The following is a 17,059-nucleotide window of genomic DNA, read 5'->3' as shown; positions in this document are numbered from 1 at the left end:
TCTTGGCTACAGACCCAGAGGTCCCAGATTTGATTCCTGGCGCTACCAGATTTTCTCAGAAGTAGTGGGTCTGGAACAGGGTCCACTCAGTCTCGTGAGGATAATTGAGGAGCTACTTGAATGGAAAAGTAGAGGCACCAGTCTAGAAAACCGAAATTAACAGCTACGGGGATTCGTTGTGCTGACCATGGGACAACCTTTATCTGCTAAAGTCGGCACTAACTTCACCGACAAGCAGCATTCGTTCAGTCAGTATGTTCACTTGTGGACTAAAGCCACTGTGTTTGTTTTTGTTTACCAAACTATGCTGCATGATATTCGGATACATGCTTGAAATAAAAGGGCATATTTTGGATTCAGAAGCCTCAACAGTAACATGATAGCAGTGCTTCCATCAAATACAATGGATTCTGGTAATTACTGTATTAAATAGTGCTCAAGGCAATTCAGTTCTAGGTTTAATCTGCAGGAAACATTTACTTACTAAGAACATCCATCACGAATGTCGAGAGATTATAAGAAGATTTGTAAATGTCCACCAAAATGCAGGACTGATTACTGTTCTACAACTTCATAATATTCAGATCAAATCCCAAATGAACAGCTTCACTGTTCTTCTTCATGGGCTCCACATTCATCTCTACATTACCTGTCAAGTCTAAATCATCTAACAAAAATGGAAATTCCACATTAAGCGGTTCAGGACTCACCACTAAATCTTCTGTGGAGGCATTCTTATGTAAGTTTCTTTCATACTTGTTCCCTTCTTCACCTGGTGTTCTAAGTTTTGTCAAACAACTTGTAATCTCAGTATCATGTTCATCATTCTCCCTAACATTTTGGTTCTTGCAATTACAACCTCTGACTAAATCATACTCCGCTTCCTTCATAGCTGCCAGGAAAATATTACCGCTATTGTTCAAATCAGACTTACCCCCTCTAAGTTTAGGTCCAAGCAAAGTCCTTGCAGAATCCAAAACAGTAGGAAACCTACCTCCATTATGAATATACCACAGCATTCTATCCAAGTCTTTGGTTAGTTTGAACATTCGAAGATTCTTTGCCTCCTCAGGAATATCTTTTTCAGTACAATATGGCATCAAGACAGAAAAGAACTCTGGTCTGTAGTTACGTTTAGAGAACTGCTCCTTAAAGAAACGCAGAGCAACGACATCTACATTCCTGAATATCCCTTCCTGGCTGCAACATTTCGGTGGAGAAGAAACAACCATTACAAAATCAGCTCTGGAAAACGCTTCATTACACCACATGAATGGATCCTAAACAGAAAAGCACATAACTTTCACAGTCTCCATAATAACTGAAAAATGTCCATTGTGCTGTTAATATTACATGACTTGCAATTCTATAAGAAGAATATAACCAAAAGCATTCATCTCTTCAGATTTGTTTAAATACTTTATGTTAAGTTTAAGGTCTTTACTTTATGTTACCCTTCTATCAACATTTTATGGTCTCTTTCTCTTGTATGTATTCATATATATTTCAAAAAATTGACTTTTGAAACAAGATCTGTAACCACATGTTCATGTAGGAAGCTAGAGGAACAAACAATATTTTATGAATAAGTAGTTACTATAGGATTCTGACGATGGTGTATAACACACTGATATATTGGGTTTTCGGACTTTATCCATCGTCCTGGTTTTTAAGACAACTAATAAAAACACAACGTTTCGGAAACTGGATCTGTTTCCGTCCTCAGGTGAAGGAAAACACCTATTCTGTTGGGTCCGCTAGAAAGAGCTAGCCTCAATCACTGGACCTGATCCAATCACCTGAGGACGGAAACAGATCCAGTTTCCGAAACGTTGTGTTTTTATTAGTTGTCTTAAAAACCAGGACGATGGATAAAGTCCGAAAACCCAATATATCAGGATATTTTATGAAGTTCAAAATTCTGAATACCAGTCTGCATGTGTATACATGTGAGCACATGCGTCCACACACACACACACATATATGTCAGCTACATGCATTGTATTTCTCAACCTTTTTTTTTTCAATGTCTCTTCCAGCCCATTCAAGGCCCTGGCCTTATTCAGTTCTGTAATCATTTTTCACAAATGGTAGGACTCCTTGGACAAGTGACACCTTGTCATAAGGCCTCTACCTAAACACAGAACATCACAAACACAGAATAAATGCATACACACACCAAACATTCCTACCTTAGGTGGGATTCGAACCCACAATCTCAGCATCCAAGCAAGCGAAGACAGTTCCTGCCTTACACCTACTGTGACCAGCTGCATTCCTCAACAACATTCATAAAAGTACATGAAACATCATGTTATGTGCTAAATCACTCTATGAGCATATTTAAGGCCATGCATTTTTCACTTCATACCTTTGTTTCAGAATCTGGAATATCCAGTTGATCCAACAATGCTTCAACAAAGCAGTGGTTTCTTAAATATTCTGTTAATGCCACAACAGACTTAATGTGAGATGCTTGAGATGGACTATAAATAATTAACACTACTGGTAATTTAACATCTCCTGGGAAGAAAAAGAAAAAAAAAACAAAATTATTCAAGGAATTAACAAATCTTTGTAATGACCAAAAACAAACAGATGCAAAAATTCATTTTCAGTGTTGCTGTGTGCTTATACTATTACAATTTCAGTATGATGGCACTATAAAAGGTGTATTTGATGAGGTCATGTGTAACCACACCACTGAAATCCTTCCCCCCCCCCTCTTTTTATTTCAGTAGCTTATCAAGTAGACAACAAGAATTACGAAGAAACATAGGTTTAAGACACACAGAACAAGCAGTAGGCGATGAGCAGATAGACCGAACTTGCGCGGACAAGGACATCTGCTAGTCCTTGTGTCCAAGCATCTGGTGCTGTTTTCGAAAGGGGCAGAAATTATACTTCAAGGAACCCCACTGAGTTTCTTTAGAAATTGAGAAGGTGACTTACAGCGGCAAGCCACTTTGAGTATTCGAGAAGTGACAGTCCCTACCAGCCGTAAGTCAAAAGTGGGAGTGCCAGGAGATCATTAGCAACCCCTCATAAGTTGCATCGCTGTCAAGTTCGCCGTTTGGTATTTTAGGCTGAAACTCCCTCTAAAACAATCGGTCATTGGCCAGAACCAAAAATTAAGCCAACTCCCCTTATTTGAAACAGCCTATCAGGGAAATTAGCAGGAGAGGAGAATAGGCAGATACAACGCAGTTAGGACCTCTGGCTCGGCAGAGAGTCCAGTTTAAGATCTGAGTCTGCTACAAACTTTCGAACTTGGCGGAGGCAAACCCCACGATTATACTGGCTCGTTAAGTTAAATAATTCTTAGAAGTGCAAAATTTGGCCATAACTTAAAAGAGATCTAGCTTAATCCATAAGCGGACGATGGTAAGTCGGCATGATCGGGTAATTTGAGCAAGTGCAACACCGGCTGCTTGAAAGCCGAAACTAAGTCTGATTGTGTTGATTTATACCGCCAAGCGACTGTAAGAAAACAATAAATGTTCTAGTGGTACAGTGCATTGTGTTGGTTAGAAGTGCTTCACCCTCACTTGTACGAGCCTGACCCGTAGCCGACCTGAGGAGAGACTCATCGCCATGAGCTAGTCAAACCCATCACCAGCTTCCACCCACTCATGCCTTCCCCCCCTTTATAATGAATCGCAAACCGCACTTAGCTGTTTGCTGGCGCCCATTACATCAGGTCCCATCCTGAAATTCCAACCCCTGTAATCTCAACGGGAGGAGGAAGCGGTGGAGCCTGGTCAAGCCGGAACCAGCCACGACCTAACAACTTCAGCAGCGGCAACACCAGGTAGGGCAGTCAAAGTGGCGCCGAACGTAAGGCGAACAAGACGGACAGTAAAAAAAGGTGGCAACCAACTTGTGGGCTAGAAGCCTAAAGGGAGAACGGTTAAACATGCAACAGGTCAACACACATAAAAATGCAAGTTTTGGAGCTCCTGTTCAACAGCAGAAGTAATTACGAGTATGTTAACTGCATACAAATGATGCTGATTTTATAACAGTAAACTTCATTACAGTAAATAAAATGAAGTAAACAGCAATCCAACAATTGCACAGAATACCCAGCACTGAAAACCACACGGATATCAAACCTATCGCTTTGCTTAAAACTACCCGCCCTGCACTGCTGCTTATCTTTCACATTTGGTTATAATGCTGAAATAAGAAACTTCTGGAATCTCTTGACAGTTTCTGCTACCTACTTCTGATTTCAACCAACTGAAGTTCAATTTAGCAGAGAAACATATTTGCTGAATTGCCAGAGGGAAAAACAATTTTGTACAAAGGCATTAAGAAACTCAAAGAGTGACAAAGGAAAAAAGAATGAAACCTCTCTCACTACTTTAAAATGTGATTCTTTATGAAAAAACTATTCTGCTGTATAGCCTGCCTGTGATAAATGTAGCCTTCAGCACATTAAAAGTTCATAATAAAATACTGAAACATTAACGCATATATTTTCATTTATTGAAAATACAAAAAAAGGATACATTGCTTAATGAAAGGTGTAAATTACAGATCATGCAGGCCGATTTTTAAAGAATTAAAGATATAGATATAGTATCTAATTTGATTATTTATCTTGCTTGATAGTGTGTGTTATATTTTAATTACAGGTTAACCATGTCAAGAGTGATTATTTATTGTTGACAAATGCTAATCCTCTAGGCATTTGGGCGAAAAATTTCAAGAATTATGTATTTAATGATGTGATTTGTTCAAGTGTTACCATTGTAGCAATTATGAATGCCAAATAAAATGAATGAACGTATCTATCAATTAATGAAAACAAAAACAGCGACATAATACTGTGTACCACGGGACACATTAAGTTCATAACTCACCAGTCAGAGGCTTAAACTGCCTCTTCCACATCCATAGCACAAAAAGGAAGAGTGGTATAAGAATCACACATCCTATAACAGCAGCTATTAATGTCCTTGTTATAAAGCCACCTGGAAACGCAACAAAGTAGAACTCATTTGTAGTTACCCTCTTATTCTTGTGCAGGTTTTGAAAATTTTTAGCAGACTAGTTTTCAACTTTACACTTGCTAACTGCTAAATTTTTTGCATTAAATTCATGCATTAACTGCATGAATAATCTACTGACAAATTAAATGCTTCATTGTGAACAATTAACTAATTATAAATATTCAGTAACTCCAGTTAATGACTCCCAAATTTTACTGATGTAATCTGTGGAACAAATAAATTTCTGAAACTCATCCATCATACTTACGTACAGGCACATCTGGGGACCTGGATACTTGGCACACACCATTAGTACAATTATCACTGAGTATGCACACCTCAAAATGATAGTCGCCAGAAGCAGGAAAAGTGTCAAAACTAAAACTCAATTCATGGCCCTCATTATTTCCCTGCACCACTTCTGAAGCCTCCAAGTTAATTTCTGAGTCTTCTCCCCTCCTGAACACCTGAAGTCTGTACTTCTGTACACCAAAATGTGAGGGCGCTTGCTGCCATTTTGCTGTGAGAAGTGGCAACTCTGACACATCAACATATAAAAATGAAATCCAATTTTTCAATTCAGTTCCTTGTCCTGAAAAATGAAAAATAAACATATATAGATAAAATGAAAGAAAGGAAGGAGGAAGGAAGAAATTGCATCAGGTCTTCAGAGACAGCAAATACAATACAAAGTAAAGTGAAAAATACATTCTGAGTCTATAACAATTCTATGTAATTTGCTGAGGTCTGTCAGTGTACAGCTGACTGAATAGTCTTTTTTATTGCTAGTGGGGTGGGACTAAGTCCCTTGTACTGCGGCCACATCTGGTCTATTGTACCAGCCCAAGATGATAGGTGAGGGTGACTGTGGAGCAATTGGTGGAATGAAGATTGGTAGGGGAAACCGAAGTACTCGGAGAAAACCTGCCCCAGCGCCGCTTTGTCCACCACAAATCCCACATGACCAGACCTGGGATTGAAGCCGGGCTGCCGTGGTGGGGAGCCAGCGACTAACCACTTGAGCTATGGCGCGGCCTTGACTAAACAGTTGGAAATACATGCAGAAACTCTAGTCTCAAAAATGACTTTTCAAATACAGGAGTTCTAAGTGCTCAGTACATTTCCTGTTCAGTAAAATAGTGAGTATAATGAAATTGTATTACTAATCTAGTATGATATGAACAAAAGGAAGAATATAATCACATTATATTAGACATTAATATTTTCATTTAAGTTGCTGTAACAGCAGCAGACATTCTATGAGTAGATTCCCTGATTACCTAGAGAAGCTGATGCTACTCCAGGACACCTGAACCAACCTGGACTTAACTAACTGTAGTATTTTCTGGTGTCAAAATGTTTTCAGAAGAACAAAAAACATTTTAATTTTGTCATAAACCACATAATAAAACACTGATTTTCTACTACAAATCACACAAGACACATAAACAATCTACATTCTTAGCAAATATGCATACAGCCGCAATGAAACCAATCCAGTTTTACACATCATTCAAAAACATGCTCAGGGGTTCTGAAAACTTCAAACTAAATCAGAGTAAAAAGTGGTACCACCATATCCCTCACAGTAATGGTGTGAAACTTTTCAGGGCACTGAATTCATTTGTGAGTTGTAATTTATGCTTTCAGGGTCAAGTCTATATAGATCAGGATGAATACATGATGAATTCAAAATGATCTGATAGAAAGTCATTGAGGCTTAAACAAGGTCCTATCCTATCATTTACCTTGAAGGACTGAGAAAATCACAAAAAACAACAGTCAGCATTGCTCGTGACTCAGGTGCAAATTAGACTGACCACTTTTCAAACAAAGACTTGCCGTCCATTTCAAATTGATTTTGTGCTTGCCTTATTTTCTGACTATGAAGGTGGAGGAGTTATGTTCCTCCAAAACATTTGCTGACTTTCACAAGACTATAAAACATTATGTCCCATACAGCAGGCCTCTTCACCCTCAAAAAAATGTATATTTTTCAAACATAAGTAAAGTATAATCAACACATATGTAGTACGAGTATTTCATCTGATGATGTATCACTGAGCACTAGTTAATTAAAGTGTGGACACTCATACCTATATTTGCATAAAATGGGAGCTTCATTACATATCTTCTTGCTTCAGTATGTTGTGCATTTTGAGCTTCATATTCAAAAGTGAAAGGTGTCCCCTCATATTCTGATTTTGTCCATCGACAATCATAGAACAGTTCTGGAATATTATATTCTGAAGACACATGAAATTCTCTGCAGAAGTGTTTACTGTAATATCCATGCTGCTCAAACCTAAAACGTAGAGCTGTAAGAGAATACAATATTAAAATATGCAAACCTGGGCACATACAGCAATCAGTGATAAAACACTATTCATACAGGAAGTCCAAAGAACAAAATCAATTTGCTCAAACTGCCTGCAATACAGAGCCATATATGTATGTATAATAAATACTTTTCCACATAAATTCTAAAGGGTTCTGCCAGTGGTGTATAACACTCAGAATTACTTGGGTTTTGGCCTTCGTCCATCATCCACCATTCTTGAAACTAGAAAACACAACATTTTAGAAAATGGACCTGTTTCTGTCCTCAGGCAAGGGGAAGACACCTACTCTGTTGGGTCCCTTAGAAAGAGCTCACCTCAATCAATCAATCATCCAAAGAAATGTAATGACGGTACTTCAAAGTATGTTCAAAAAATGATTTTGAACAACAACTCCAAGTATCGCAAAGACCAGAACATAAGCTCTCGGAAGGTGATTACATTCGGTACAGGTTAGTGGCAATTCCTGTTACAGAATCAACAGTGCAGGTGTTCACAAGACCTCACATTTAACATGTATAAACAAAACTATATACTAACTTCATGGAGCTGAGCCCTTCTAGAGAATCCGCCAGTTGTGCAACTACTCAAGAACTTCCCAGCATTTTATGGAAGATGAAGGCATACTTCTGTGTTCACAAGAGCCCTCCATTAAGCCATACCCTGAGCCAGATTAATCCAGTCCATACCACCCCATCCCATATCTATAACATCCATTTTAATATTACCCACCCACAAATGTCTTGGTCTTCCTAGTGGTCTCTTTCCTTCTGGCTTTCAAACCAATAACCTATACACAATTTTCTCCCTCATTCATGCCACATGCCCTGCCAATCTCATCCTACTTGACTTGATCATTCTAATTATAATTTGCAAAGAGCACAAGTTATAACAAGCCTCTCAAATACAGAAGAATGAGACCCATGAAGGAAGTATATGATCAAATTTAGATGGTATCAGTTTAGCGTTCTTACATGTCCACTTGATATCTGTGAATGTTACATTGAAGACAGAGTACTGGTAACTTGACACTACAGATGGCCAGTTCTTTAGCACCAATGACCCAAGGCTAGGTGAGAAACCACCAACATTAAACGTCCATTTTGCACAATCTGGGGAAAAGAAAAAAAGAAAAAGAGACATAACATATCTTTTAATTCCTTCTCTCATAGAAACATATGTTAAGTAAGAAAGGATATGATCCTTACACAAAAAACTCTACACATGAATATTTAAGTTAAATCCTGCAGTGGGAACTCTTGCTTAGTACAGATAATATTTACTGTCTGGGCATTAGCATACCTGTAAATGTCTTTTCACTATCAACACTATGTATGAACTACATCAGTTGCAGCTGCGAAGCATTCGCATGTTACTTCAGCTGAAACGGAAGGGGGGATGATTCTTCCTGGCACAGGGAGTACATACAATAAACAACATAAAACAAAAGACTGATAACACAACTGTCCAAAGTAAGTAAGTAAAAAGTAAAGCTATCCCTGTAAGAGGCTGTGAAGACCCATAGGGTTGTGAGACGTTGAGGGTCCCACATTATCTAGACAATTGGTTCAAAGATGGCAGTAAGGTTGCAGCCTTATGCATCGGGCGCGCTTTACTCCCCAGGAAAATTATTTAATTAATTCCTAGTACTCATTTCTGTTAGAGGCTGAGTCGACCCCATGGCCATAGTGTGGCTGGAAGGATTAGGTCAATTATAAAAATCCAATGACCTCATTGGGTAAATGATACAAACTCCATCCTAAGTGCAAACAATATATATTTATATGTCTTTGATCTTGTTCTTTCTACACTACATGTTTCGGCCTCTATCGGCCATCATCAGGTGTATACTCTTAACGTTGCTGCCACACTGAACCCAGTCTAAAACTTAACATTTAAAAACACAATGTCACATTCTTCGTATTATCAACATCTACATCGTTGATATGTGTCTGGTATGTAGATTATGTTGCACACGTCAAACCCGATATTCTTGTAGTAGCACTCTAAAAATCTTTAGTTATGATGTTTTTAAAACCTTTTAAAATTTTTCTCTAAATTTTAAATTTAAAATTTAAAATTCTTAGGGTTACTCGCCCTATGTCTAAGTGCTGGAGCGGCTAGTTCTTGTTTTCACACTGTACAGGTGTTATTTAATGTAGTCTTCTTGTGTGAGTGCCGCTGCTTGTCTGTACTACGTGTGCTCTCATTCAAGCCCCTCATTGGGGCTTGAAACCGGGACCTTCCAGCTTGTAGCATAGCCCCTCAACCAAACTACGCTACTGCGTGCACCACGCAACTGTCCAACCAAAACGAAAATAATTTTCTGATATATATGAACTACATCACATGAAGAATATTAATAAAAAACGCTCTAAACACATCATGCTTCCATTCAATCTGAAGAAATCAAATTTGCTAGTCATTACAATTCTCAGCTGATTAGCAATGAAATGCTATCTTACCGGATGGTAAGAATGACACCACCATGCAGGAATTTGAATATGGAAGCTGTAAAGAGAAGAAACATTGTTAGAGTCACATCACTGCCAAAATTGTCACCTAACATGGTGTATCTCTGTCAACATATAAAACGTGGTGCAATCCAAAAGTTTCCAAAATTTGAATTTTGCACGTGAATGGTTATGAGTACATCGAAATACCGCTATGTCTCCCCCACACACCCTTCTTGAATCAGCATGGAAAGCAGCGTCGAGTTTAGTGGTTGGGTTTATTGTTGGTGAATGTATTTCCATTGTTGTGTTTCCCTGAGTTTGCGGTTCCGCGATGGCTGACCTGAGAGAGCAGCGTGTCTGTATAAAGTTTTGCTTTAAACTTGGGAAAACCGTTGCAGAAACGCACCAAATGTTGAAGCAAGCTTTTGGTGACAACAGTTTAGGCCAGACACAAACTTATGACTGGTATAAGCATTTAAAAAATGGCCAAACATTGACTGATGATGACGATCGGTTGGGACAGCCGTAAACTGGCACCACACCACAAAATGTCAGGAAAGTTAGGGATTTGATTCTGCAAGATCGTAGACTGACCACCTAAGACCTCTGTAACACCTTGGGACTAAGTTATGGTACATGTCAACGAATTTTGTCAGAGGCACTGAACATGAGGAGGATTGCGGCGAAGTTTGTGCCACGACTGCTGCAAAATGAACAGAAGCAGCATCGCTTGGAAGTCTGCAGAGAACTTCAACAACAGCTTCAGGAGGATCAAAAATTTCTTTCGAAGGTTGTCACTGGTGACGAAAGTTGGGTTTATGGCTACGACCCTGAAAGTAAGGAGCAATTGTCGCAATGGAAGATCCCTTCTTCACCTCGGCCAAAAAAAGTTCGACAAATCAAGAGCGACATTTAGTCCATGTTGATCTGTCTTTCTGATACTGATGGGATTGTTCCATAAGGAGTTCGTCCCTCCTGGTCAGAGAGTCAATAAAGAGTTATATCGTGTTGTTCTAAGGTGTTTGAGGGAGGACATGAGGAAAAAACGTCCAGAGAAGTGGTGCACAAACAACTGGGTACTCCACCATGACAACACACGACCACATACGGCTTACACTGTGCAGGAATTTTTGGCTAAAAACAAGATGGTAGTTGTTCCCCACCCACCGTACTCGCCAGACTTAGCTCCATGCGACTTATTTCTCTTCCCCAAGATGAAACTCAAGTTGAAGGGGCGAAGATTTGATAGTTGAGGAAATTCAAGTGCAAACGCAGATGGTACTAAACACCCAAACAAAGAAAGACTTCCAGGATGCATTTCAAAAGTGGCAGAAATGCTGGGATCGGTGTATGCACTCCCAAGGGGACTACTTTGATGGATATGGTGCAGAATAAGATCCAGGTAAGATGTAATAGTTTTTATTAATATATTTCGGGAACTTCTGGATTGCACCACGTACATTTAAACACAGCATTTCAATACTTCCAACTTTATAACATGTTATAGAAGAATATGTACAAGCTTTAAATCATATGAAGGGCTCCAAATAGAATGGGATTTCATCATACATCTTGAAGCAGAGTTATGAATATCCCTTTAGCTCTCCATCTGCTTCAGGCCTTTCCACGTTCTTTCCTCACCATTCTCTAATCAAAATACATAGGTGTCAATAAGTAAGTTACAAATGGATATAGAACTTAAATAACAGTATTGGCTTGAAAAATGCGCTTAAATCTCAACATAATCTCCCTGTACATTGAGGCACTTGTCCCATCGTTTCACAAGCCCCTGAAAACCAGCAGCATAAAATTCTTTGGGCTGCTGTCGGAAACAGGCGGTGACTTACCTACAGAAGGGTAACTATAGACACTATAGCTACTGCTATTTGTTGTTCACATGGCATGGCCTACCTCATAATGCATGACAGGTTAGGCTTTCACAAAGTCTGTGCACGATGGGTGCCGCACATGCTGACCCCACAACACAATATGCAAAGAATGCGTCTGTCATTACAGCATCTCAATCGCTACCACGATGAAGGACACAATATGCTAGCCCGAATTGTCACAGGTGATGAGTCTTGCTTCAAGCGACTTCCATTTGTTCGGCCCTCTTAAACATCATCTTTTGGCAGAATATTTTCCCTTTGATGAAGCTGTACTAATGGGAAGTCACCGCCTGGTTCCAACAGCAGCCCAAAGAATTTTATGCTGCTTTACAAGGAATCCTAAGTTTATGGTCTCATGACCATATGAATGTGTCCTCTATTGATAACTAAACTAAGAGACATAAATTTTCATGAAATTTTATATGTATATATTTCCAGGGGGTCTACACCACCCCTTGTGTTAGTTGTAAACAACTCCCACAATGACGTGAAACTTTATCAAAACTACGACACAATGGGATTATATGGTCTTCCAGAAGTATGAATTATACTCGTACATATCAACTTATGACATAGCAAACATGAACTCAATTCTCTTCAGCACATAGCCACATGACATCTCCCACCAATCTTCTTACATATTCTATGGTTCATTTTTATGCCTCTCACACCCAACACAAACATAAGTAAATTTAATTTAATTTAATTAAGCTACATTATTCATCACCAAATTCCAAATTGTTACAGAAATGTACAAAGTATATCCAAACAAAAGCAAGACTATTTAATTTCACAAGAACACCTATGGACTTCTGGGTAATTCAAAACATCATACCATAAAATGGGATAGCACTACTTTCTTTTTATTGCTAGTGAGGTATGACTAAGTCCCATGTACTGCAGCCACTTCTGGCCTATTGTACCAGCTACACGTGATAAGTGAGGGTGATTGTGGAGCAATTGGTGAGATGAAGACTGGCAAGGGAAACTGAAGTACTCGGAGAAAACCTGCCCCAGTGCCACTTTGTCCACCACAAATCCCACTTGACCAGAGCTGGGATCGAACCCGGGCCGCCACGGTGGGAAGCCAGAGACTAACCACTTGGGCTATGGCGCGGCCTTGCTCTCTTTCTTACTCAAGTTTACTTTGGTTTGAAATTCTGTCCTTCTGTTTTGGAATTTGTTGTTCTCCAAGTTCCTGCTTGGTATATCACAGACTTTGCATTGTTCAATGTTTGCTCCTCATGTAAAAATTGTCCCTCTGCTAGATGTGTAGCAGCTGCTAATGTTGTTTGCAGGGATGTTGATGTATTCGGAGCCAGAAAAGTTCTCCCCAAACAATTTTTAAATATGGTATAATTGTTACTATTATTTGCATGAACNTAATAATGTACACCATTATTACCAATACATGGTTTCAGAACTTTCAAACAGTGGGTTGTTACTATAATTATTGTTGTTGCTTCACCTCTGTCACCCAATGCACAAATTTTGATCACAAATACATTACTGGAAATGAAAACAACCTTTTATACTTAAGCGAATTTGTCTATTCATAAGTGTAATAAAACTTCTGGCCTGTTATATGAGAAGTCTTGGAATTAATTACACTGTCATCAGCATTTATGCTTGATCAATTTGTTAGTGTTTACAACTCAGTCATGAAGCTGAGCCCTTCTTCAGATGCTACCAATTGTGCAGCTACTCAAGAACTTCCCAGCATTTTATGGAAGCTGAAGGTTTACTACCTTGTTCACAAGAGCACTCCATTGGTACCTATCCTGAGCTGGATCAATCCAATCCACACCATCCCATCCTATCTCTCTAAGATTGATATCAATATTGTCAACCCACCTATGTCTTGGTCTTCCCAGTGGTCTCTTTCCTTCTGGCTTTCACACCAATATCCTAAATGCATTCCTCTTCTCCCCCATTCATGCTACTTGCCCTGACCATCTCATCCTCTTTCACTTGATCATTCTAAGCATACTTGAAGAAGAGTACAAGTTATGAAGCTCCTCATTATGTAGTGTTCTACAGCTTCCTGTCACTTAATCTCTCTTCGGCCCAAATATTCTCCTCAACACCCTGTCCCCAAACATCCTTAGTCTATGTTCCTCTCTTAATATAGGAGACCAAGTTTCACACCCATACAGAACCACGGGCAAAATTATAGTTTTGTATATTCTAATTTTTATGTTTTTTAGAAAGCAGACAGGAAGACAAAAGTTTCTGGACTCAATGGTAGCAGCCATTTCCCAGGTTCAATTTCCTCCTGAATCAGGTTTTAATTTGTTATAGTCGTTTCCAAACATATGAACTGTTCCACATTTTCAAAACATCTGTCACCTATCTTCATGTCATGATTTTGCCCTGGATTTTGGTGTTAAGATAGCAACACATACTTAGTTTTCTCTGTGTTTACTTCTAGTCCAACCTTCTTACTAGTGTCATATAAAGTTTCTGTGTTTTTCTTTATGGTATCTATATTATCAGCCAGCAGATTCACATCATCACCAACAGCTGATGTGTTCCATTTAATTTCAGTCCCACCTGGTTTTCCTGGACCTTCCTAATGGCATATTCTAAAGCAAAGTTGAAGAGAGGTGTTTGCAAACATAACAAAATTTCCATGGTTTATGCTAACCGTCTTACAGTGTATACACTTTTTCACCTTATTCTTCACTTCCACACTACATGTTTCAGCACTAATGTGCCATCCTCAGGTGTCTTTATGCACGTTAAACTATTGTACTGCATGCCATGATGTCTTCATTCTAAAATGACTAAAAACTGTATTCGTCATATATGTTGATGAATTCTAAATAATAAAACTTTTCAGGATTCATCCTACGTCACACTCAAACACGCGAATTATGCCAATCCTCTTTTATGTGAGCATTCTTCCTACATGCATATGTGTATCGTGTTCTGTGTTGTGTTTTGCTAGTTTTAACTAAACTAAATTACCTTACCACCAAATTCAAATTTGTCAGAAAATTTAAAAGTATGCCCATGGCTCACTTGTAACAATCTGGCATGTAATCATAGTTTTGTACCTTTGTTGTGACACAGCTCTAAAAAGAGGCAAAAAAGACCAACTTTTCGTTTCTGACAGACGAGGAAGAGGAAGAATAAAAGACGATGTTGAACAATTTAAGCACAGTTGGACAAAAAACCAATGGATAAGGTACAGCCCTACTGATTGCAGAAGTTTGGAGACATAAAGGGAGAAACAGGAAAAGTATGACGATGGCAACTCAGGATCAGGTCATCAGTACAAACTATTTTAAGAGAAAGATTCTCAAAGAAAAAACTGAGAGTAAATGCCATTTATATAAGGAATATGAAGAAGCTACTGGCTACTTCACATTAGGATGCCCTGTTCTGGCAAAACAAAAATTGAGTACAAAATGAAAGGTAAAGTTGTCCCTGTGCTTAAACAAGCATCACATAATGACTATGCCAGGGGACCTCAGTAGTAGGTGGAGGTGGGTAGTCAGCTTTATACCCTTCCTACTGGCTACTTCACATTAGGATGCCCTGTTCTGGCAAAACAAAAATTGAGTACAAAATGAAAGGTAAAGTTGTCCCTGTGCTTAAACAAGCATCACATAATGACTATGCCAGGGGACCTCAGTAGTAGGTGGAGGTGGGTAGTCAGCTTTATACCCTTCCCACTTTGCCCCTGGTATGCACTGGATAGGAATCTGGGTAGGCCCCAAAGCTGGTGTGGAAGCTGTAGAGAAAAGAAAAATCACGCCCCTGCTGGGAGTCAAACCCACCCACCCAGCTCATAGGCCATTATATACAAAGTGAGCTATCCCAGCTCAGCAATAATTACCTAGTAAGACATGTTAAAGGCTGTACACATCCACGTTACTTAATATGCAAGAGATTAAGCACTAAAAAAACTAAAAATGATACTCACACACACCTAAGCCTACATGAGGATATAACAGTAGCGTGGAATCGAGGGGTACAGATAAGGAGGTTCTGGCAAAAAGACAAGACATAATAATTATGAAAGACCAAGATGAGATTTGCATATTGAGAGTTGCAGCAATGTAATACAAAAGGAGGCTGAAAATAATTTAATATAAAAAATCTAAAGCACAGAAATTCAGAGAACATGGAATATGAAATTCTTTGACATACTGGTAGTCACTGGAACTAAAGGACTAAAATTATATTTTTAATTACTACCAGGAAAGCGCCTAATTGTTTCATTAGACAAGAAAACCTGCTGTGCTTGGAACATTGCAAATAATACATAACGTATACAAATACTCACCCACACGTCTTCATGACATGGGGCTTAATTAATTCAATCACAAGGGGCAATCTTTACTTTCATCTCTTACTATAATCTTGAAGGTTGAGTGGTGTGGTTCCTCACTGGTTCTAGTACGAAGAACACCCATCCCAGCGAGATATACAATATATTGCACCGTACTGTGCTGTACAACTTTGTAGTACACTTTTCGGCATAATACGAGGCGGGCAGCTTGTTTGTCATAAGGTCATTTCATTCCTGATTCACACTTGAAATTAACTTAATAGCCTTTAAATTATTATATTTACCTGACAACTGCACGATACACTATCATTCGAGCAGTAAGTAGGTGATGGTCCACCGTTAAAACAGTCGCTAGAACCTAAAGTGAAGGATTCCAAGGTAACAATAGCAAAAATAGTTAATACTTCTAACAAGAGAAAATGCCATTTAAAAAAGGCCATTTCATTTACGCCTTCGAAAAGACTGGATTTGAAGTTGTAAACATGCTCTTAAAACGCCGATCCAAATTACATTTTTTACTGCCACTACTTCCCTACAATTCACACTGGAAAAAAAAAACGTCAAACTACCGTCACACGCGGTCACACGGGTCACACGCACTGCTACCACAGCTACCATCAAATCAATGATCAGTAACCATTAACGTCATGTAAGTATCACTGTCGATCACTATATCACTATCATCACTATTTCCTCAATGTTCCGAGGCAAATCTATTGACATAAAATGGCTTCCGTCAGTGCGGAGAGCTCGGTCGGTAAGAGGGTGTGCTTTTCTCTGTCAGAGAATCACTACTTCACAGGAATACCTACAAATAATTTGCAACCCTGGCCTCTTGTACTGCAGAAGTTCTTACTCAATTGTGGGTTTTTTGTTTTAGAACTGAGTTCAATATCACTTCACTCAAAACCATCTGGTGTGGCATGAGTGAAGTGATATCAAAAACAACATACAGTGTCCAGGTTCTGTTAGGACTGTGTTCATTAAAAATACCAGACGTGAATTATTTTCAAAATTTCACTCTTTTTATTCAAAATAGTCTCCTTCTGAAACAATACATAGCTGGAACTGATTGAAA

General features: G+C 38.9%; 1 protein-coding gene across 1 annotated transcript; it reads right to left on the bottom strand.

Annotated features, from left to right (window-relative positions):
* Positions 1–315: 315 nt before the first annotated feature.
* LOC111871456 lies at positions 316–16,687 on the bottom strand. The gene is made up of 8 exons (XM_023864598.2): positions 16,266–16,687; positions 9,802–9,847; positions 8,311–8,448; positions 7,094–7,315; positions 5,266–5,589; positions 4,869–4,979; positions 2,372–2,523; positions 316–1,280 (listed from the first exon to the last, which is right to left on the bottom strand). Exons 1-8 carry the CDS (start codon positions 16,419–16,421, stop codon positions 564–566), a joined length of 1,866 nt encoding a protein of 621 aa, XP_023720366.1. The 5' UTR covers positions 16,422–16,687; the 3' UTR covers positions 316–563.
* Positions 16,688–17,059: the final 372 nt, after the last annotated feature.

Source organism: Cryptotermes secundus, unplaced genomic scaffold, assembly GCF_002891405.2.
Source record: "Cryptotermes secundus unplaced genomic scaffold, Csec_1.0 scaffold434, whole genome shotgun sequence".
NCBI classification, from domain to species: domain Eukaryota; kingdom Metazoa; phylum Arthropoda; class Insecta; order Blattodea; family Kalotermitidae; genus Cryptotermes; species Cryptotermes secundus.
Note: the sequence above shows the minus strand (reverse complement) of the source record. Positions and strands in the feature narration are given on the sequence as shown.